Below are 24,238 nucleotides of genomic sequence, written 5' to 3'. Positions count from 1 at the left end.
AGTTCTATTTTTAATTATATACCCAAGTAAATGCTATAATTAAATTTCAATCAATTTCAATTCAATGTTAATATTAAATTTCAATTTGTAATTGTTTTTATACCCTTCACCTTCGTGAGAAGGGTATATATAAGTTTGTCATTCCGTTTGTAATTTCTACATTTTTCATTTCCGACCCTATAAAGTATATATATTCTGGATCCTTATAGATAGCGGAGTCGATTAAGCCATGTCCGTCTGTCTGTTGAAATCAGTTTTCTGAAGACCCCAGATATCTTCGGGATCCAAATCTTCAATAATTCTGTCAGATACGCTTTCGAGAATTTTGCTATTTAAAATCAGCAAAATCGGTCTACAAATGGCTGAGATATGAGGAAAAAACCAAGACAACCTCGATTTTTGACCTATTTTTTACCTATATCTGGATTGTTAAGATATTAATATAGACAATATGGATATCTAATGATAGATATTTCAAAAAAAATTGAAAAAAAAAAATTTTTTAAATTTAAAAAAAAAATTTTTAAATTTAAAAAAAAAAAAATTTCAATAACAATCGAAAATTTTTTTTATAAAAACAACTGAAAAAAAAAAATTAAATTTTGTTTACCTAAAAATATTTAAAATTTTGAAGTATAATTTGGTGAAGGGTATATAAGATTCGGCACAGCCGAATATAGTACTCTTGTTTTTTTTTAATTACATCCATGTAACTATGTTAATATTAAATTTCAATTTGTAATTGTTTTTTTTTTAATTACATCCATGTAACTAAAAAGATCTCCAAATTTCTTTGAATTTCTCATTTGTTAAAAATACAGCAAGGCGAATTTATACAAGGTGGTGGTAGTTCTACAAAAACAACAAATGGTCTTAACAAATGCCAAAAAACAGAAATTAAAAATTAAACAAATATGTATTAAAACTAAATATAGTGTAGATAAATGAATAGTGAGGGCTTTACTTATTTATGCAAAATATAAATATTTTGTTAATTAGCTTAGAATATGTAGATATTGAAGTATAAAAATAAGCTTAGACAGGTGTTAGAACCAAACAAGCGAAAAAAGTGTAATCAGCTGATTCACTGACTCCACCTTGTATAACTTCGCCTTGAAATACAGCAAGCTGTCAAAAGTCCCCATTTTGAAAACTAATCTCAATTTAAATTTAAAAAAAAACTATTTATAACTAAGTATTTGTTTTAATTGCAATTTTTTTTATTAAAAATCTTTTTATATTGTTAAACAAATACAAATGAAGTTTTGTTTTCGATTTTGTTGTTAATGCTTTTAATGTTTATTACAATAAGCCTTATTTAAATAAAGTTTAATTTGTTCTGTTTTTTTGTTTATGTTTTGTTTATGTTAATTATAAATAAATTATAAAACATTTATGTATATTAATATTTTGTTGTTTTATTTATAAAAAAGAATTGACAAAATAATTTAAGTATGACTGTAGATAACAACTTATTCATTTAATTAAGTTTATTATGTTAATTATTACTATTATTTTTTGTTCTCAATAAAATTGTTTAATGATAATCTTTGGTATTTTGTTCATTTAAATAATGCGAGTGCTTTTAGAAAGAAAGTAAATTTTAAAATTAAAATACATATGAGAAATTTAAAATAATTTTCATTGTACTTATATTGACAAATTAAACGTAAATCCAACCTCTACAATGCGAGTACTCGTATTTTATTCATAAGTAAAGTAATTATGAAAAAATTCTATTATTTCTTTAACTACTTTCAAGCTTTTTAATGATTTTTTTGTTTTTGTTTTCTGTATTCATATTTTCGTTTTGTTGTGGTGTATATAGAGACAGACACTGCTGATCCAAAGAATATTAATAGAATTGTTTCATTCATATTTTTCGAAAAAGCGTTTTTTTAAATCCGGCGGATAAGTTACATAAATATAATGTTCATTGTGCCCAACTTCATTTTGTATGATTTCATGAGATGAGGAGGAGGCGCGCAACGATTGCTGCGAACCGCTGACATAACGTTGTCGGGGTTCGAGAGGTCGTGGTATGGTATTATAATGTTTGACGCCCCCACCACCAGCCATCGAAGCTGTGCTACTGGCACTGCCCAAGTGTGTGGCCGGCAGAGTGTTATCACAATCCATTTGTGCCGAATGATGACTGAGGGCTCCGGTCGAGCCGGAATTTGGTCCATGCGTATTAATGCCACCTGTTACCACAGATGTTGCAATGGGTCTACTTATATAGTCGCGTCGGTCTAAAATGTCCTGTTGGTATGCCAGATTCGTCTGCTGATGACGCAGTGGAGTCTGTCCGCCTCCTCCCATAGGAGGACCGCCACCGCTCATCGTAATCGTGGGCGTACCCGGCAGACGCTGATCTCCTATGTAGCGTCTTGGACTGTGACGATAATCGTATTGCACTGGTTCTGGGTATATATCGTGTTGCATTGCTTGCTGGTGATGATGTAGTTCGGCCTGTTGCTGTTGCTGATGCTGTTGGTGCTGCTGCTGCTGAGCCTGTTGCTGTTGTTGTTGCTGCTGTTGGTAATAGTATGAGGTGTTGGTCTGAGGCTCGACGTTGGTCATACCATGATGTATGCCGGTGGTAGGGTAATCTTGAAAATGATAATGATCTTGGTGCATAGTTTGTTGTTGATGATGCTGTTGCTGCTGATGCTGTTGCAAATGTTGTGGGTGATAGTGCTGGTGGGTGGGTATATACATATGCTGATGATTGGCTGTGGCATTGATTGTCGTCTCTTCGGAGCTGTAACAAATAACTTGGGTTTAATCAACATTTTCTACCGCTAGTCTCAGAAGGAATTTTATTTAAAGTCTACGAGGGAAGGTTGAAGTGTTTTAAAGTTTTTAACAGACCAAAAATAAAAATGTTTTCGTTTTACACGGTTTCCTTTAAGAAACTAATTTTGATTTATAAATAAGCATAGTTTTTGGTGAAATTTTAAATAAGTTGTAGAAATTATATACAACTATTTTTTAAATGTATAAAAATTATGTTAGAATTAATTATTGATTCGTATAAAATTTTGTTAATAATTCAGTTTCGAAAAAAGTAGTAAAAATACTACCTTTTTTATATTAAACAAAAATCATTACAATTGTAAGGAAAAATCCATTAATTATAACCTTCAATTGAATTCTTTATTGAATTTTTCATAATAAACCAGATTTTTGTAAGATTTTATTGAATTTATTACTTTTTTCGTAAAATTTCAAACCACAAAATTAAACAAAAATGGTGTTAAAGAAAGTTCATGTAAAAAAAACATGCTAAAATTATGAATTTTTACATTTTAAAAAAATTTAGTAGAAATACTACTTTTTAAAATTTTCACTAAAATCGTTAGATTTGTATGTTATGTTTATTTAATGTTTTTCAACAATATTTTTTATAATGCAAAGCATTTTTAAAGAATACTAGTACTATTTTATCAATTAAAAAAAGTAACAAAAAAAAATAACTATAGTTTAATATATTAAATGTGTGAAAATTTTGTTAGAATGATAAACCAACAAAATCTGTATTAAATGTTATTAAAAAAAACATTTTTGAAAAAAGTAGTAGAAAATACTACCTTTTTATATTGACCCAAAATCATTATATTTGTGTAAAAAATGACTTAATTCATAATTTTTTATTAAAAGGAAATATTTTTGGTAATATTTCGCTACCTTTTTACTACTGCTTTTTTAAAAGTACTAAAAGTTTAAACTGTAAGTTTAACAAAAATATTGTTAAATAATGTTCATGTTAAAAAAAAAATCTAAAATTATGAAATTTTATATTTTGAAAAAAGTGGTTGAAATACTACTTATTTAAATCTTCACCAAATCATTAGATTTGTATTTTAAGAGATTATTCAATGATTATTAGTACTGTGTTCATATTAGAAACCAAGTACTAAAAAAATAATCTACAATTTGAGTGAAACTTATGTTCGAATTATTAAATCCAAAAAAATTGGTATTAAATTTTGTTAATGATAGATTTTTAAAAAAAGTAGTAGAAAATACTACCTATTTATATTGACCCAAAATGATTTAATTTGTGTAAAAAATTATTTAATTCATAATTTTTTATTACATTTTTTAAAAAGGAAATAATTTTGGTAATATTTTGCTACACTGCTCCTACTGCTTTTTGAAAAAGTACTAAAAGTTCAAACTGTAAATTAAACAAAAATATTGTTAAAAATAATGTTTACGTTAAAAAAAACGTAAAAAATTATGAAATTTTACATTTTGAAAAAAAGTAGTAGAAATACTACTTATTTAAATGTTCACCAAAATAATTTGATTTGTATATTAAGAGATTATTCAATGATTTTTAATTCAAAGAATTCTAAAATAATTTAGTACTATTTTCATGTTCAAAATTTTAGTTAGAATTATTAAATCAACCAAATCTGTATAGAATTTTATTAATGACAGATTAATGGATTTTCCCAAAATTATAAGTTTTGTGGAAAATCCATTAATTGAAGGGTTTTTATTGATTTTTGTAACTATTTGGTACATTTACTACTATTTTTAAAACTGCACTAAAAGTTGTAATTAACTACTATAGTAAGCAAAAATAATGTTAAAAACAATTAAAAATCATGAAATTTTACATTTTGAAAAAAGTAGTAGAAAAATTATTTTGAAATTTTCATTGAAATTCTAAAATTGTGTTTGAATTATTAATCCAAAAAAATCTGTATAAAATTATGCTAATGAAACAGTTTAAAAAAGTAGTAAAATTACTACCTTTTTATACCCTTCACCTTCGTGAGAAGGGTATATATAAGTTTGTCATTCCGTTTGTAATTTCTACATTTTTCATTTCCGACCCTATAAAGTATATATATTCGGGATCCTTATAGATAGCGGAGTCGATTAAGCCATGTCCGTCTGTCTGTCCGTCTGTCTGTCTGTTGAAATCAATTTTCTGAAGACCCCAGATATCTTCGGGATCCAAATCTTCAATAATTCTGTCAGACATGCTTTCGAGAAGTTTGCTATTTAAAATCAGCAAAATCGGTCCATAAATAACGGAGATATGAGCAAAAAAACGGGACAACCTCGATTTTTGACCTATTTTTGATCTATATCTGGATTACTAAGTCATTAATATAGACAATATGGATATCTAATGATAGATATTTCAAAGTCCATTGCAACGATGTAGATAAGGATATAGTAAGTTGGACCTCAAAATCGGGAAAAATATTTTTTACCCGAATTTTTTTTGTCATCAAAAAATTTTTTTTGTCTTACATTTTTTTCCCAAAAAAAAAAATTTAAAACTAAAAAAAAAAATTAAAAAAAAATTTGGAAAAAACTTTTTTTAAAAAAATTTGGAAAAAACTTTTTTTAAAAATATTAAAAAACAATTTAAAAAAAAAATGTTGAAAAACAATTTAAAAAAAAATTAAATTTTGTTTACCTAAAAATATTTAAAAAAATTTATTTTAAAGTATAATTTGGTGAAGGGTATATAAGATTCGGCACAGCCGAATATAGCTCTCTTACTTGTTTATTTATAGTATTTATATTAAACAACCATGTTTCAACAATTTTTAACAGATTTTGTTAAAATCGTTAATGTAAAATATATGTATATTAGAGTTTTTTGTTACTTTTAGTTCGAATTTCGAGGTTAAAAATGTGTGTCAAAACTCTTAATAGACCCGCAAATTAATATTTTTGAAACTCTTCAATCTACCCTCGCAGCAATATCGGAGGTTTTTAAATTACTTACTCAAATAGTATCCAAATGATATAATAACAAAAACAAATGCCGGTTGATAAAACGAAAATTAAAATTAATATTAAACCCCAAGGAAAGGCACGTGGTTCCAAAGGACCATCTTCCCAATAACGCTCACAAGTTAGATACCAGCATACAGCTTTATTCATTTCCTCTATAGAATTTAAAAGAAACTATTAGTACACATCTTCTTAATTACTCATATGTATGCCAACTTACCCTCCATATCCTTGAACTGTTGATCGGTCATCGAGAGTATAAGGCCTCCTATACAACTTCTAACCAAATACTCACATTTGGCTTTAAGTTTGCTCAACTCTTCCGCCTTACAATTGGCTCGTATCTTTTGCATATTTGTTAATTGGGCACTCGAAGTCTTATTGCTGTCATCTGCCGATGTGTTGGCATTTCTTTTCGAACTATTTTCATCGTCATCATCATCTTCATCAGGCGTTTGGTCCTTGTTGGACCCAGTCGAATCTTCAGATAACTCATCTGTTGGTGTATTGGCTTGTTTCGTTGTTGTTTTTGTGGCAGATGCCGACGAGTGTTTGTGTGCATGAGATTTTGACGAAGACGCAGCTGAGGACGACGATGAAGATGACGACGAGCTGCTGTGATGTATATGTGGGGCTGCCGAAGATGTAAGACTTTCGGCTGAAGACTGTGCTTGGGGAAATTTTGAACGCGAGGCACCATTATTGTTGTATATATTTTCATTAGAATTTTGGTGTGAATCTGTAATAGAACACTTAAATATTTTCTTCTGTAAAAGAGAGAAAATATTTGATTTACCAGTCTGTTGACATTTAGTTTGGCCAATTTTATCCTGACACAATTGACGATTTTGTACTTTGGCTGCACGTGATGATGCACCAGTTGAGGAAGTTCTGAAACAAGACAACAACTTTATATAATGTATATTAAAAATACTTTGATTCTGCCTACCTGATGGGTAATAAACTTAAATATGCTACATTCGCCTTAGCCAGTGCTGAATTTTGACCAAATGAATCGCCCCAAACTTCAATATCTGTTACAATACTTTGATCGCCCAGCTTTAAAGATGATGACTCTTCCGATTGAAACACCTCACAGCGCATTATATCGCAATAATCTGCCAAACAAACAGCATCTTCCGCCTGAAATTTTAATTCTTAAATCCATTCATCTATAACGATTTATTTCAACAATAACTTACCTCATTTATAATCGTGTTATGTCTTGTTTCAAAATGTAAATCCAAAAATTTCTCCTGATAGAAACTTTTACCACACAAACGACACGTCCATTGTGTGGGTCTATCACGTTTTTTGGCATCTTGTCGGGGTGCAAAAATATCTCGAAATGGATGTAGAGGACATTCGAGCGGAAGTTTAACCTAAATATTTATTTTTTTGTATTAATTTGTGTGTTATTACAGAGGGAGGTTTTATTAGTTTGTTTTTTACCTGATATTTATCTAATATCGGTGTCCATTTGGATCGAACAATTTTACGTACTAAACGACTGTTATCTTTGGAGCACAAACGTTTGAAAACATGTGTATGAGGCCATGGTATTAGTAGAAAAAAGTAAATAAGGAAAATCTGCAAAAGTAGGTAATGATGGATTATTATGTAGATTTTTTAGAATACACATTAAATAGTTAGTTCGCCCATGACTTCTTGATACCACGAATATAGACATTGAATGTCGTATAGATATAAATTAAATCGTCCTATTTTCTAAATATTTCTTTCAGAAGGTCAGACAGATTAATCACAATAAATATACAATAATCGATATCTATTCAAATAAAGAACTGGCACAACGTTGAAGAAATTAATAAAATATGAACAAAGATTAGTATATCAAGCAAATAGAAAAAATCCGTGTAATGATTATTTGGAAGAAACAAGAATAATAATCTAACAATTGTACCGCAAAGGTCTTTGTCACCATATCTAATAAAAAATTAGGAGCTTACGCGGATTTAGTTAGGATGGTTTATTGAATTGATAACTGTATTTGATGCATGTTAAAGATTCCTAAGAAGTAATAAATCCAATAAACCTCTCGATTAATAATGGTTATTTGTATAATAAAACCGAACTTTAGTAATTACATTGGCATTAAAATACTGTACTAATAATGTAGACTATTTACGAATACTAAATCAGGAGAGTATACTTTTTATATCCACCATCGAAAATGATGTGGGGTATATTGATTTTATCATTTCGTTTGTAACATATCGAAATATTGGTCGTAGAACCAAAAAGTTTATATATCCTGGGTCCTCATTAGATTCTAAGATGATCTAGTTATGTCCGTCCGACTGTTATATCAAATTCTGTACCGTTCGGACCATAACTGATTCAAGTTCACATAGAATAGCAAAACTACATATTGATGGTGGGTATACAAGATGCGACACATCCAAATATAACACACTTACTTGGTCTGACTGTTATTAATGATGTTCTATTTATACCCTATACCACCATAGTGGGGAGGGTGTTATGCGTTTGTTCAGATGTTTGTAACGCCCAAAAATATTAGTCTAACACCCACCTTAAAGTATACCGATCGACTTAGAATCACTTTCTGAGTCGCAATTTTGAAGATATTTCGATCAAATTTGGTACATATTATTTCGGCCCAAGGACCAAGCCTATTGAAACTGGCGGAAATCGGTCCATTATTTCACCTAGCCCCCATACAAATGTCCTTCCGAAATTTTACTTTATCGGTCATAAATGTCTAATTTATAAATGTATCTCCACATATAGCGCTCCAAATAAGTTTTATATATACAAAATTCATGTCACCAAATTTTGTTACGATCGGTCCATAATTAGTCATAGCTCCCATATAGACCCGCTTCCGAAAATCACTTTAACGTGCATAAATCGCTTTAAAATATTGGTATACTCACAAAATTCAACATAGTAAACTTTCATATAGACATAGATAATTGGTCATAGCCCCCATATAAGGCCCACTTCCGAAAATCGCTCAAAAATATAAATTATTGAAATTTTAAAAGAAAAATGTTTTTGCTCTTTTACTTAGTGTAGGGTATTATATGGTCGTGCTTGACCGACTTGTTTAATTTTGAATTTGTTCAATTCTTAGTAGAGGGACGTTAACATGACCCATACCCCGTTAAACACATTTCGATATGTTGTACACACTTAGGAAAGTATTCCTCCCCATATACAAAAGCCCATAAAAATAAAAGTCGTCTTGATTAAAAACATAGTTCCCTTGTTTCGTATTCTTTCTTGATGAGCCTTCAACTCAGTATGGCCAGTTTATGCATTAACTAGTCTTCTGAATGTTGGTCTCGTTAGGTTCTGAACCTTCTTTGTTTTTGTTGGGTTTCGCCATATACTGTCGATCGTTCTACCGACTACAGAGTTCTGACAGTTTCACTGCCTATTCATTAACTTTTAAATTTTGTTAAGCGTTTGAAAGTCTTATCCATACATGATTTCTTCCTGTGAAAACCTGGGACCCATATTATCTCAAAATGTTCGAAACTGGTTCTGAGATTTAACACTATCGTTTTTTGTAAAATACAAGTTGGAGTTTTGTTACCAATCCTCTTCAACCATGTAATGCTATCCGTAATCGCCATTATCTTATCCTGGAAAACAGAATTATGATCTGGGAGAGGAAAGTATTTAACTATAACTCAGATTAGTTCGCTGAGCTCCATAAAAGTTCGGTCACCTATTTTTGAACCATCTGTATATAAATATGTTTATTCCCTACTCCTGTTACTTTACATGATTCTTTCCCTTTCGATATTATGGTGATGCAGTTCTTAACTCAGTTAGAGCATTGATATCTATCTATCCTCCTCAACCAATTATCTAAGCCTGGAAAACAGTATTATGATCTAACTATAATTCAGCTTAGTTCGTTGAATCCCATAAAAGTTCGGTCACCTATACATATATAGATAGGTTTCTTTCTTGGTCATTCATTATTCTTGTTACTTCATTAGATTTTTCCCCTTCCGGTATTATGGTGATGTAGATCTTAGCTCAGTTCTACTAAATAAATATCAGATGATGAGTACAATTCAAACTGCTACAGATTTTAAATGCAAGTTCTGATAAATTTTAAAATCATAAAGTGGGAGTGTTTAATGGGCGAAATATATAGAAATCGTAAGAGCAGAACCAAAAATTGAAAGATTAGTAGTATAAACAGTGATGTTATTAGAAGGAATTTTATGTCACATGATCTAAGTTAAAAGATCATTATTATGTCGAATAGAGGTAAGGAATTTGCACGATAAAAATATGATAATTAGCAAAATATATCCTGTATCCTTCTTGAAATAAATTTTATTATTCGAATAATAAAGTTAAATTTTAAATAAAATACATACATGGTACAGTTTTATTATTCGAATAATTTAAAACCCGAGTTATTTTAATTTAATAAAAAAATCCTGTTTTCATTATTCGAATAATTTAAAAACCGAGTAAATTATTCGAATAAATAATTTAATTTAATAAAATTTAACATTTTCTTGTTATATGTTACAACTTTTATTATATAGATCCGATTTCTTATCGCATAATTTAGTACGCGGTTCTTTTATTCGAATTATTACCAAATTTTTTTATTATTTTTTATCTATCGCCTTAGCGCCGAAAAAGGCTTTATAAGAAAGGCAAAATTAAGAAAAGAAATTTTGTGCAAGAAATAATTAAATTTGTTGCGAAATACTGCAAACAAATATATGAACTGGTAAAAATCGGTTTTTATTATTCGAATAATTTAAAACCAGAGTTAATTATTCGAGCAAGTATGTAATTTGAAGTTATAAAATTGTATATATGTTTGTTATATTTTATTCGAATATTTTAAAACTCGGTTTTATTATTCGAATAATTTACCAAAATTTATTAGAAAATTAAAAAAAAACCAAATCCAAATTCTTAAAAATCAATTTTATTATTCGAATTTTAAAATTTTTTTAAATTATTCGAATTATTAATGATATTTAATAACCTTTCGATAAAGGAGATTAAATACTCTTGATGGATATTCTAGCCAAATTTATTTCTTAAGACCATCTAAAGAGGTCAGTCTAAAGCTTGAAATTAGTTCTATTTTCCCGAATAATTAAGTGGACTTGATGATGGTAACAAGTTGAGTTCTTTATTAGTACAAAATTTCCCTTGCTCTCATTAAAAATCTATTTAAAAACAATCAAAACAGACTCTCGCTATAGAAGAAAAAACCTCGGACACGAAATTTGTTCATTAATTTCACACTTGATAAACACCGTTTTCCTTTTCTTATTAAATACAGTTAGTTACAGTTAATCATAAATTGCCACCATAAAATGGCCAACGGAAATGTTTATAAAAATGTCTTAAAGGTCTTATTCTAACATACCGGAAATGTCGACAAAAACTAATCAACAACCTTTACCAAATTGACACGAAACACAAACCAACTAACTACGAGTGACGATGTTAGTTGAAGAGTTCTAACTATTTTTAGTTAGTTTTGTTTTTTTGACAAAATGCATGCCAAATGCGACACGACGACGAATTATGCAAATTCCAACATGTTAAAGGAAATCCCACCAAAAACAAACGAATGACTTTAAAAAAGGCCAGTCATGAAACCATCGACAACTGAAAGAAAAAGTACAAGTGTTGGAAGGAAAAATGTGTCAAATGGCAATTAGACGACACGCTAACACACAAATAACTAAGCACTCAAGTAACATACTTACTAACTAAATGCTAAACAAGTATGTACTCGTATTTGTACAACAAAGCCCTTTAAACTTTAGCTATAAATTAAAATATTATTAAATAACTTTCTGTTCAAATGGTACGTACAATGAAAATGTAGCCATATTGGCTACAAGTTTTACCACCATTCGCATGTTTGTTTTGTATGTGTATTAGTTGAGTGAGTGATTGCACTCTTCCATTATAAAAGAATTGTATTAGTGGTAACAGCAACCAGCCAACCAACATATGCAGGCGAAATTGGCCTTAAAACGCGCAAAGACATTTCCGTTTTTATTTATTTTTAAGCGCCAAATGCCGCATACTGAGACCTAACGGCAAATGTACAACCAATGGTCATTAGCACATGCACCGTTATTTTTAGGTCATTTGTGTGAGAATAACCAAAACAACAACAAGAACAACTACAACCACGCGTAAAGCAAGAGTGTAAGGAGAAATACTAAATGGAATAAGAAGGACCAAAGAAACAGACAAACAAACAAATACCAAAAAAAATGAGAACGAACACTCACATATGTATGACAAGTCACAAAAAAATCGATAACACGCTTTGACAGGACTTGGTAGGGAAAAAACGAAACCAAAAAAAAATATAACGAAAAGGGAAAGAGTAGGAAAAAAACTGTATATATATGTATATAAATAAATATGTACTATATTCATATCTACCATTGTATGTATGTGGAAATATGAAAATTTTTTCATAAATTTTCATGAAATTATATTAAATAAGTTTCTTTTTTGTTTTTTATAACACAAAATATTTAACATTTTTATCAAACTCACCTCTAAATTAACAATTTTGGAACCCATACATAATAATTATTTGTATAAAATTTAATTTCAAATATATAGGTGTAAGAGTAATATTTCTTCTATATAGTTTTCCAATTTTTTTTACTTTTTCTTTACAAAAAAAAAGAACTTTGTATAAATTTGTTGTTTTACTTTAAACTTTTCTTGTAATTTCCAGTTAAACTTATGAAATAACAACTTTTTCACTATATTTTTTATTGCTTTATTTTTTTTGTGTGTGGATCTTATTAATAATTCTAAAAATAAAGATTTATTACTTATGAAATAATGTACGTCTACACCTGTGAAAATATCTTAACTGTCTAAGAAAATTTTTTCAGAGTTTTTCTTCTCCTTTTCAATCGACTGTAAGGACTTTTTATTGGTATTTTTCTCTGAGTAAAGTTTTGGAGTAAACAGGAAACCAAAATACGTACAATAAGTATGCTTTAATAATTTTCAATTGGCATTGCTCTCTTTTTTTGTGGTGTTTTTGCGTATGTATGTGTGTAGAGTTTTGTTACTTGATAACAGCCGGTAGTTGAAGTGTTGCCACATTGTTTAGCTAATTAAGAATTAGAGATGCCACATTTATTTTATTTATTTATTTTTTATAAAAAAAAAAAAAATTGTGTGATTTTTTCGGTGGTTTTTTTTGTTGGTGTGGGTCTCGACTAAAAAGTACACTCTCTCTCTCTCACTCTAACTATAAAATAATCTCTTTCTTTCTTTCTATCTAATTCAACAACCAACCCACATAAAAAACTGTAAAAATTCATTGCCTACTTTTAGGATGAAAATTTTTTTGCATGACCTTGAACAATTTGACATAACGGTATTTGTGGTGAATTTCTAAAACTCACCACGATTTTTTTATTCACCACGATTTTTATTCACTCACCACACTTTTTTTCTCACCACAAAAAAATATAAAAAAAAATCCGTCCGTCGAGGGAGGGGGTGTTTTTTTCCCCTTCCGTCCGTCCGTGTCTGTCTGGCGGTCGTCGACGTCGTCCGTCACTGCTCTGGCGCTGCTCGGTTCCGCTGCTATGTCGTCGTTTTCTGTCGTCGTAGCTGGCCTCGCTGCCGCAGCACCATCAGCGGCTTTTGAAGAAAGCCGGGTTTCGTGGTATTTATTATGCGAACTTTAAAAAAAAAAAGAATATGGGAATTTTTTCAACTATTTTTCCAAATTTTTTAACGAATAAAAAAATGACTCTGGCATCTCTATGCCATGACAGCTGTTTCGTCGTGGCATGCTATCACTTTCCACTGAATACTTGCATTAAGAGGCAGCATTTTCTGGCCAATCAGCGCAGACCACGCAGTTGTCATAATTTTTTTTCTAACAGATACCGTGGAATAAATTTTTGCAAGCAAAAAACATTAATAAATTATGTATTTTTAAAAGAAAAACAGTATAAAATTAATATACCTATAGTCAATAATTCCTAACAAATAGAAGTAAACAAATAAATACAAAAACAATGAGAATAATAGCCGTAGTTTTACTAATACAAATTGCTGTATGTCTACTGGATTCGGCTTTGGCCGGAAGGGATTTTTATAAAATTCTAAATGTCCGCAAATCTGCCACAACAAATGAAATAAAGAAAGCCTACAGAAAACTAGCCAAGGAACTGCATCCGGACAAGAATAAAAATGATCCCGATGCTTCAACGAAATTCCAAGACTTGGGTGCCGCCTACGAAGTGCTGTCCGATGCGGACAAACGTAAGACCTATGACAGATGCGGTGAAGAGTGCTTGAAGAAGGATGGCATGATGGATCATGGCGGTGATCCGTTCGCCAGTTTCTTTGGTGATTTTGGTTTTAATTTCGGCAATGGTGATCCCCATCAGCATGACACTCCCAAAGGAGCGAATATTGTCATGAATATGTTTGTCACATTGGAGGAATTATATTCGGGTAATTTTGTGGAGATTGTAAGAAATAAGCCAGTTTTGAAGCCTGCTGCCGGTACAAGAAAATGTAATTGTCGCCAAGAAATGGTAACACGAAATTTGGGTCCCGGTCGTTTCCAAATGATACAACAAACTGTCTGTGATGAATGTCCCAACGTTAAGTTGGTGAATGAGGAACGCACTTTGGAAATTGAGGTGGAAGCCGGTATGATTGATGGCCAAGAGACGAAGTTTGTGGCCGAAGGTGAACCCCATATGGATGGTGAACCGGGAGATTTAATTATTAAGGTTTTACAAATGCCCCATGAACGTTTCCAACGGAAGGGCGATGATTTGTATACCAATGTTACCATCAGTTTACAGGTGAGATTCTTTTTTTTGTTTTAATTTTCAAAAATACAGTTTCCAAGAAAAGGAAATTTAAGAGTAATTTTGGTTAAAAAATCTATATTTACAATCTAACAAATGATAGATTGATTGATTATTTTGAAAAGTGGGCGTATTTTGTAAAATCAATAATTTACTTACTAGTATTTTGTAATTTTGTGGACATTTCATTTAGATTTCGGTTCTTACTCATACTATGCATAAACTGAAATCAGAGTTGGGGGTAGTGCACTAAATGTTGAGTGCAATCAACATTTCGCTAGCACTATATTTTAAAAAATATATTTTTAACTAATTTTCATCAGCTTTAGTGGTAGTGAAGCTTATATTTTTATCACTAATATTTTATAGTGATAGTGATATTTGTTTAACTATAAATCAATTGAGTGGTAGTGTAGAAATAAGCACTAAACTCAAATAGTTAAAAAAATTTACAATAACTAAAAAAAAGCTTCAATAATTAATTTTCTTTGCACTAATATATTCAAAATTAGTGATCATGAAGTTATTCCAGTTTAAACTAGAATATTAAATATACAGATGTTTGTTGAGCAAGCTTCAAAGTGTTTTTCAGCATCCGAAGAAATAATAACACAAAAAAACACTCAGCCCAATTATGAATAAAAATTCCCTGGGAGTTTTTTCCCTTTTCCCATTTTTCTTATTTAAATTCAATGGGAAAAAACTCCCTGGGAACAAACTCCCGGGGAATTTTTTATTCATAATTGGGCTGACTGATAATGTAGGATTCTTAGATTTTGGGAAAATTGACAGTAAGTGAAAAAGTTATTGAAGAAATTACTTAGTTCAATATTAGGACCTTCAACCTTTGTGCAGAAAGATGGCATAGAAAGTGAAATACGTGCGTTCCTTTTAAGCTCGGACACTGATATTTGCATTCTCAACAAATATCCAATAATAAGGCAAATGTTTTTTTAAATTTAGCACGCCTTTGGCTTCTTCTGCTCCAGTAGAGCGGTTATTTTCTTTTAGTGGAATGGTGGATTCTCCTCGGAGAAATAAATTAAGTGATTCGAATTTCGAAAAGCTTGTTTTACTTAAAGCCAATAATCGCTAATTATTTTCTGTGTAATTGCTTATTTCTCTTTTTATTGTAATTTGTGTATTTATATACAGCTTTTACGTTTTTTCCTTAAATATATTAACTTAAACTATGAATAGAGTAAAACATTTCTTTGTTGAAAAAAATAGTGCAGGAATATTTTTTTAACTAAAAATTTTAGTGTAGAAAAAATTATTTCATTAGGCTGCAAAAAAAATATTTGACCTATTTTCAAAATATTATTAATTAAAAAATTTTAACTACACTATCACTATTATTGAGTGAGTTTATATTTTTCAACTCATCATTAAACATTAAAAAAATTAGTGAATTATTTTACACTACCACTAACTATTAGTGATAGTTAAAAATTAGTGCACTACCCCCAATTATGACAGAAATCAATAACCATTTTTTAATTTGCCTACATAACAATTTGAAACTCTTTCGAACCAATAATTCGAATCTATTGGATATTATTGGAAATGGTCAAACATTTCTAGTTTATATTAGTATTGAAATTAAATCTTTTGACATACAAAAATGCGAAAAAAGGATGGAACAATTTCCAACAAACGTTTTCTAGTGATTTTTTTTTTAATTAATGTTAAAATGAAGTATGGCTATTCCGTATATCATATATCCAGTACCTTAGTATGCACAAAAAAAAAATAAAAAACTTGCATTTAGTGAAAAAAATTTAATAATTCTAATTTATTGAGCTTAAGTCACTTTTTATATTGAAAAACAATGTTTAATTTATTTCCGATATTTCGCTACTTCATTGAACATTGTTTTTCAATATAAAAATTGACCTTAAGCTCAATAAATTAGAATTATTAAATATAATAAAAGGTCGAAAAATAGAATACAAAATTGAAAAAATTTTATTTATGAGAAATCGATTTTTGAATAAATTTTTAAAACACAAAATATTTTTTTATGAAAGTTTGAATTTTAACGGGTTTCGCTTATTACTGACATTCATGGACCAATTTAACAGGGTTTTTCACAGGACTTTTTATTACATATCTGAGCCTTTACAAAATATTTTCATTCATTGTTTTTTTTTCATTTCAGGATGCTTTGGTAGGCTTTAACATGGATATTGTACATTTAGATGGTCACAAAGTAGCAGTATCTAGAGAGAAAATTACATGGCCCGGAGCACGTATCCGTAAGAAGGGCGAGGGTATGCCAAATTATGAAAATAACAATCTACATGGCAATTTGTATATAACATTTGATGTTGAATTCCCTAAAAAAGACTTGGATGATACAGAGAAAGAAGGTAAGTTACACATTATTCTGCCATTTTTAAACTGAAAATAGTTAATTTGTTTAAATTTTAAATTTTTTTTTACAGATTTAAAGAAAATCTTAGATCAAGCCTCAATTAATCGTGCTTACAATGGTCTGTGAGAAGGCTCTGAAAATATGAGCTCTTTAAAAGCTGTAAAGACTTACAACAAAACACTTTAGTTATTTAATTTAGTTTGATTTATTTTTTAATAAAAACTTTGTGAATATTAGAATTTTTTCCATTTGATATACATATATTTTTTTGTGAATGTAGTTTACTGAAAGAAAACCAATCCTAAAATTGTGAACACGAATTTTCTTAATAAAACTTTATAAGTTTTTTTTTAATAATTTATTTAAATAGTAAACCAAAACCATTTATAATAAAGAACACACAACATGATTGAAAAAAAAAATAACAAATTAAGTCGAAATTATTTAAATAAACTGCCTATTACTAACATGACTAGCAATAACAGACACTGGAGAACTGTCTTTCAAATTAGCCAATGACTTGTCTTAGCCTCTCAAATCCTGATCCTTGGAATGCTTGTTGTCATTTTTTAGGCTTCTGACGCTGCTGGTTTCATATAAATTCATCTTGATGTGATTGTAGAGCTACTAACGAGGAGTAATTTGGTGCAATTTCATCAGGACCAGTATGTAATTATTTGTTCGATTCATTATAATACCATAACTCAAGGCAATTTTTAACTTAAAATTAAATGCAATGTTTCTTTGTTTTTCTCGTTATAGAGACAGTATTATTCATCTTTAAATTTTAAGTTAGACATTTTTAAAATTAATCACCCTTATTGTGCTTGGCGTAAACGTCATACGCCTACGACAGTTTCGTACTAGATTAAAGAAACAGTTTGCATTTTAATCTAGTACGAAACAGTCGTAGGCGTAAGACGTTTACGCCAACCACGATAAGCACCAATATTTTTAGGTGATACATTAGATATAATTTAGAAAGAGGTATAAAATGAAAATTAATGATACATATAAAAAAATTAAAATATGGTCTGTTGTTGTCTCTGCTGCTCAATATTTTGCAAAATTTCCTGGTGTCTTTCTTGCGCCCTTTTCTGTTTAAAGGTTCTTTTTCCTTTATTGCCATCTCTTGTACGCGGTGGCCTGCTATTGCAGCCTTGTTCACACCATTCCTGTATTTCTTTGGCCATATTTATGTGGCCGGCTATGTGAATTTGCCGTATTTGCACACGAACGGTTAAAGGAATTTTGTTAGAATGGCGCTATTTTCAAAAAGGCCGGCTACAAACGGAAATATTAATCAGTGAAGTCTGATTTAAACACACACCTGAAATTAAAACCATTACAAGGCGACCATAGGGCGCCTACAAAGACTTACATTTTATGTCCAAAAAAATAACTTCACACATGCTATTCTTATGTGCATGATATCCAGCGGAAAGAAGGTAAGTTACACATTATTCTGCCATTTTAAAACTGAAAATTGTTAATTTGTTTAAATTTCAATTTCTTTTTTACAGATTTAAAGAAAATCTTAGATCAAGCCTCAATTAATCGTGCTTACAATGGTCTGTGAGAAGGCTCTGAAAATATGAGCTCTTTAAAAGCTGTAAAGACTTACAACAAAACACTTTAGTTATTTAATTTAGTTTGATTTATTTTTTAATAAAAACTTTGTGAATATTAGAATTTTTTCCATTTGATATACATATATTTTTTTGTGAATGTAGTTTACTGAAAGAAAACCAATCCTAAAATTGTGAACACGAATTTTCTTAATAAAACTTTATAAGTTTTTTTTTAATAATTTATTTAAATAGTAAACCAAAACCATTTATAATAAAGAACACACAACATGATTGAAAAGAAAATAACAAGAATGAAGTAGAAATTATTTAAATAAACTGCCTATTTGGCGGTGGCAATATTATGGTATGGGAATGTTTTTCAGGGCAAGGTATGGGCCCAATTGATATTAAAAAAGATACCATGACAGGTATAGGATACAGAACCATATTAAACAATGTTATGTATCCATAAGCTGAGGAAAATATGGAGATTCCAACACGACAACGACCCGAAACACACCTCTATGGTTGTAGCCGAGTGGTTACAATCCAACGAGGTACGTGTTTTGAAGTGGCCTTCCCAATCGCCAGATCTCAATCCCATAGAAAATCTATGGGAAATTGTAGATCGTAAAATAAGGACACAAAATTACACCAGGAAGGAGATTTATCGGAGGCGGTTATAAGGGAATGGCAAAATATATTTAAAAGGAGACCATTGACTCTTTAATTATTTCAGTGCATCGTCGATGTGCAGCAGTTATAAAAAATAAGGGCTACCCAACAAAATATTGAGTTATTGCAAAGTTTAGACCATATTTGTTAAAATAATACCTAAGTTTCCATTGTTTTGTCAATGCCGTAATAAAGAAATCTTTTAATTTTTTCTCATTTTTAGAATTTAATTAATTATGTCCTTTGTTTTTTGTTAAATTAAGTTAATAAAAGTATACAAATAAAATACTACAAAAAGTTAAAATTTTTAAAAAAATTATTTCAGATTTTAGGCCACTAATGAAATATTTGGAAAAGTTTGTCAACCACTGTATATGCACAGAGAACACAGATTCATGATAGCAACCGAATTTGTTGCCAATCGAATGATTCTACCGTAGTGCCTACAATATGTTAAAAGGGGTAACACAAGTTGTTTGGTTGCTTTAACCGAAATTCTTCTTTGTCAACTGACTTTCTGTTGATAGAACCGAAAAGTTCTATGTGTGCAACCAAATCATTCGATTGGCAACAAATTCGGTTGCTATCACGAATCAGTTTTCTCTGTGTACTTACTTGTTGGTTCTAAGACTAATATCTCGATATGTTATTGGATGTAGTATGAAAGAAATCGTAGTCGGGTGCGGCATGGTCTGGACAATAATGCGGGTGAGGCAATACTTCCCAACCAATTTATTATAAATAGTTTTTAACATGTATTGCAACATGTGGCCGATCGCTATGATGATGGAATATTACGGTTTCATGTCTGGCCGCATATTCTGGACGTTTTTTGGCCAATGCTCGCTTCAAACGAATCAGTTGCTTTCTGTACAGGTTCCCTGTGATGGTCTGGTTAGTTTTCAGCAGCTCAGGACCCTTTTGCTCCCACCGAATACAGAGAATTACCTTAGAGCCCATGGATATTTGACTATAATATAGTAGTAGCAGCACCGCCCTCTTTTAGACACTTTACTTTTTAGATGTTGTTGTCACAAAATTATTAATGAATCAACACAACAATTGCACACACCAACACGTCTATTTTTTTATTGCTGATTTTTATTTTAATAATTTCAATACTTGTGATGATTATTCCACCTTATAGGGGGAAAAAATATCAAAATATAACAAATATCTTGATTTCTTCTTTATTATATCTTCGCAAATTATTAGACTGATATTTTTAGTTTTTTCTAATTCCACTTTTCTTCCACCAACAATAACATCTTCCCCCTTCGACTTACTTGTAACAACTAAATTATGACGAAGAAATTTCATTGAAACATTGTGTTTGATTTCCATAAAAACAAATTCTGCGACAGAAAACCTCTTCAAACAGTCACCTCACACGAACACACGTAAACCTTACCTGACTGACAGTTTGACTTTTCCCTGCTTCACCATGACTGACAAACACACCATGTAAATTAGATGGGGTGTTTGAAAGGTCTGACTGACAAGCAGGATGTTGCAGCGCTGTCGTTTCCAGTCTTGGAAAGTCTCAAAAACAAATACAAAATACAACTCTGTATAAATGAATTAGAAGGAATCAGTGTTGCCACAACCTCAAAATATTTCTAACAAAGTTTGTTTAAAAAAAATAACCGAAATGCAAAAAAAGTAACCAACAAAATTTATTGGAAACGTCGTTTTTAGATTTTTTTTAAATATGAACAGAAGTATGAATATATTTAATTCATTTTACACAGGTTTTTATACTTCAAGATAAAGTTTCAACATTTACAATGTTTTTGGTTCTTATTAATCGCAAAATCGATAAGTTTGGTACTTTTTGGAAATTCGAACCTTTAAGGGATAAAAATTGTATTAATTTTTGGTACTTTTTCATAAAATATGTTTTTCTATAATTTGACATAGAATACGAATATTTTATTATGAAATTTATTTTATTACATAAATTTATTTGAATGAAATTGTACCACCTCAATGGGGATAAAAAAGGTACCAAAAAGGGGATAAAATCGGGAAAATATATTATATTTGAAATTAAGCCAATTTTGATAATTTTTTTAACGTTGGTTCCTGGATTCATACAAAAATTAACTAACAGGGTGTTATTTGGAACTCGAGTACCAATGTGTATATTGGGCCAAATCCGGGTAAACAGTTTGGTACTTTTTTAAAACATATTTTTTCTTGGGCACATTAACACAGATTTTAATATTTTGAGACATGTCTGTAGCATAAACAATTTTGGCAAAATGGAATATTTTTAAAGGTCGAACTTGAGGGGTGTTCAGGAAGAAAAGGGAAATTGGTACTTTTCCCCTAATGGTACTTTCTTAATATTTTAAATTATTGCACTTATCGACATTAAAGTTAGCTGATTTGTATCTGAGTGAAGTTTGTGTTAGGCATAGGGTATAATATTTAGGTACCAAAATGTGTGAACAGAACTATAGGTACTTTTTTGAAATTTCTATAACAATGGACTTAGAAACATGAAATTAAACATATATGGTCCTAAGTGAGTGATAATTCTAGGGGGAGACTTTTTGGTACTTTTTCTTTATTGGAATGGTACTTTTTGTAATTTCTTCACCAATGAACCTAGAAACATAAAATAAAGCTTATATATAAACCGAGTGAGTAGGAAACCACAAGTGTGGGTTTTTTGGTACTTTTTCTATATTCTAATGGTACTTTTTTTGAATTTTCTATAACTATGGACTTAGAAATATGAAATTAAGCATATATGGTCCTAAGTAAGTGAGAATTCTAGGGGGAGACTTTTTGGTACTTTTTCTTTATTCGATTGGTACTTTTTGTAATTTTTTCACCAATGAACCTAGAAACATCAAATAAAGCTTATATGGAACCGAGTGAGTGGGAAACCACAATTGTGGGGTTTATGGTACTTTTTCTATATTCTAATGGTACTTTTTGAATTTTCTACAATAAAGGACCTAGAAACATGAAATTAAGCGTATATGGTCGTATGTGAGTGAAAATTCAAGCGGATACTTCATGGTACTTTTTTTTATTATAATGGTACTTTTTTTTAATTTTCTATAACAATGGACTTAGAAACATGAAATTATGCATACACGGTCCTAAGTCAATGAGAATTCTAGGGAGAGATTTTTGGTACTTTTTTTTAATCGAATGGTACTTTTTGTAATTTCTTCACCAATGAACCTAGAAACATGAAATAAAGCTTACATGGGCCAGAGTGGGTGGGCATCTACAAGTGACTGCTTTTTGGTACTTTTTCTATATTATAATGGTACTTGCACCTAGAAATATGTAATTAAGCGTAGCGGTACTTTTTGAATTTTCTGTAATAATGGCCATAAAAATATGAAATTAATCGTATATGTTCTAAAGTGAGTTAGAATTCTAGGGGGCGACTTTTTGGTACTTTTTCTTTATTCGAATGGTACTTTTTGTAATTTCTTCACCAATTAACCTAAAACCATGAAATTAAGCTTATATGGGAGTGAGTGGGAAACCACAAGTGTGGGCTTTTTGGTACTTTTTATATATTCTAATGGTACTTTATGAATTTTCTGTAATAATGGACATAGAAATATGAAATTAGGCGTCTATGGTCCCAAGTGAGTGGAAATTCAAGGCGCTTGGTACTTTTTCTTTGTTCTCATACGTACTTTTGTGAATTTACTATAATAATGGACCTAGCGTTTCCAAAAAACCAAAGAATTTCAAAACCGCGGTTTCGTTTTTTTTTTTGGGTTTTGTAATAATTTTTAAATATTAATTGTTATAGAAACAAAATTAGTTGATAATATAGGAAAGGCTATACAAATTTAAAATTCAAAATTGACGGGTTATGGTTTAGTGAATGCGAATTCAGAAGTGATAATCAATGGTACTATTTGTTTATTGCAATGGTACTTTTTGAATATTTTATAATAATTTTAGGCACACATGATTTTAAATGAATTTGAATTCACAAAAGGTGACTTTAGTGGTAACTTTCTTTTGCATTTTCTATAATAAGGGACCCAGAAATATGAAATTAGACATTTACAATTAGATTCACAAAGGGAGACTTAATAGTACTATTTCATTCTTCTAATTGGGGTGGCGAAGCGCACCGGGTCTGCTAGTTAGAAATATTTTTTTTTACAATTTTTGTTATTTTTCTATTTTACACAATTATTTTTACTGAATGTAAATCTTTTAATTGTACTTTATTTTGTCTAACCTCTACATGAAATACCTGACTTGAACATAGTAGTAGTGGCATAGTTTATCAAATATTACACTTTTTCTGTTGTTTTACTAAACAATATCTTACTTGCGATACTGTATAGAGCAAGACTATTTTATAATTTTTATAAAATAAATTATTAATGAAATTTTTGACAAATAAAACGAATTTGGCGTTAAAAGGTTATAGGGAATACAAAATTAATATTTTAGTAAAATTGTTTTTATGCAAAATTCCCAATTTTATTGATAAATTCACTGAAATTTATTGTTGGGGGATAATTTGTTTGAAATTGAAATATAATTGTCTCATGTAAATACAGTTTTATACATACTTCTTTACATTTTGGTTTGGTCGAAAAATATAATTGATAAAACATATTATTATATAATTTTTGGACAGCTCTTGTTTTTAAAGTATCGCGGTTTTATTTTGTTTGGTTATTCTATATACATATTTTTTTCTTATTGGTTGAATATAGCATAAATTGATATAATGTATAATTAAATATATATGTATTAGGGTATTCGAATAAGAGATTTTAACTTGTTCGACTAATGCGATCACACATTTAAAATTAATTGAATTATTCGAATAATTTTTTTTTTTTAAAAAAAGTAAAGAATGAAGTTTTGATGTAGGTTTTTTAATATTTTATTGTTAAAGAAAAACAAAAATAACGTTAATGTTAACAATTCAAGTATTGATAATGTTAAAATGAAAAACATTAGAAAACAAAGGA

At 29.8% G+C, this 24,238-nt stretch overlaps 2 protein-coding genes across 3 annotated transcripts; one reads left to right on the top strand and one right to left on the bottom strand.

Annotated features, from left to right (window-relative positions):
- Positions 1–1,198: 1,198 nt before the first annotated feature.
- On the bottom strand, positions 1,199–12,396 carry LOC135949825 (uncharacterized). Of its 2 annotated transcripts, none has more exons than XM_065499262.1 (8): positions 12,334–12,396; positions 7,222–7,359; positions 6,972–7,151; positions 6,719–6,912; positions 6,566–6,660; positions 5,990–6,508; positions 5,762–5,924; positions 1,199–2,764 (listed from the first exon to the last, which is right to left on the bottom strand). In XM_065499262.1, the coding sequence occupies exons 1-8, from the start codon at positions 12,358–12,360 to the stop codon at positions 1,870–1,872; spliced, it is 2,211 nt and encodes a 736-aa protein (XP_065355334.1). In that variant the 5' UTR covers positions 12,361–12,396; the 3' UTR covers positions 1,199–1,869. The 2 variants fall into 2 exon arrangements, with proteins under 2 accessions (XP_065355334.1, XP_065355335.1); XM_065499263.1 differs by having other exon boundaries at positions 2,040–2,777.
- Positions 12,397–13,656: 1,260 nt separating this feature from the next.
- On the top strand, positions 13,657–17,442 carry shv (DnaJ homolog shv). The gene is made up of 3 exons (XM_065499264.1): positions 13,657–14,630; positions 16,798–17,008; positions 17,084–17,442. The coding sequence occupies exons 1-3, from the start codon at positions 13,830–13,832 to the stop codon at positions 17,137–17,139; spliced, it is 1,068 nt and encodes a 355-aa protein (XP_065355336.1). The 5' UTR covers positions 13,657–13,829; the 3' UTR covers positions 17,140–17,442.
- Positions 17,443–24,238: the final 6,796 nt, after the last annotated feature.

The sequence above is a fragment of the Calliphora vicina genome, chromosome 2, assembly GCF_958450345.1.
Source record: "Calliphora vicina chromosome 2, idCalVici1.1, whole genome shotgun sequence".
NCBI lineage: Eukaryota > Metazoa > Arthropoda > Insecta > Diptera > Calliphoridae > Calliphora > Calliphora vicina.
The sequence above is the reverse complement of the archived record's forward strand: the minus strand, read 5'-3'. Positions and strand labels throughout refer to the sequence as shown.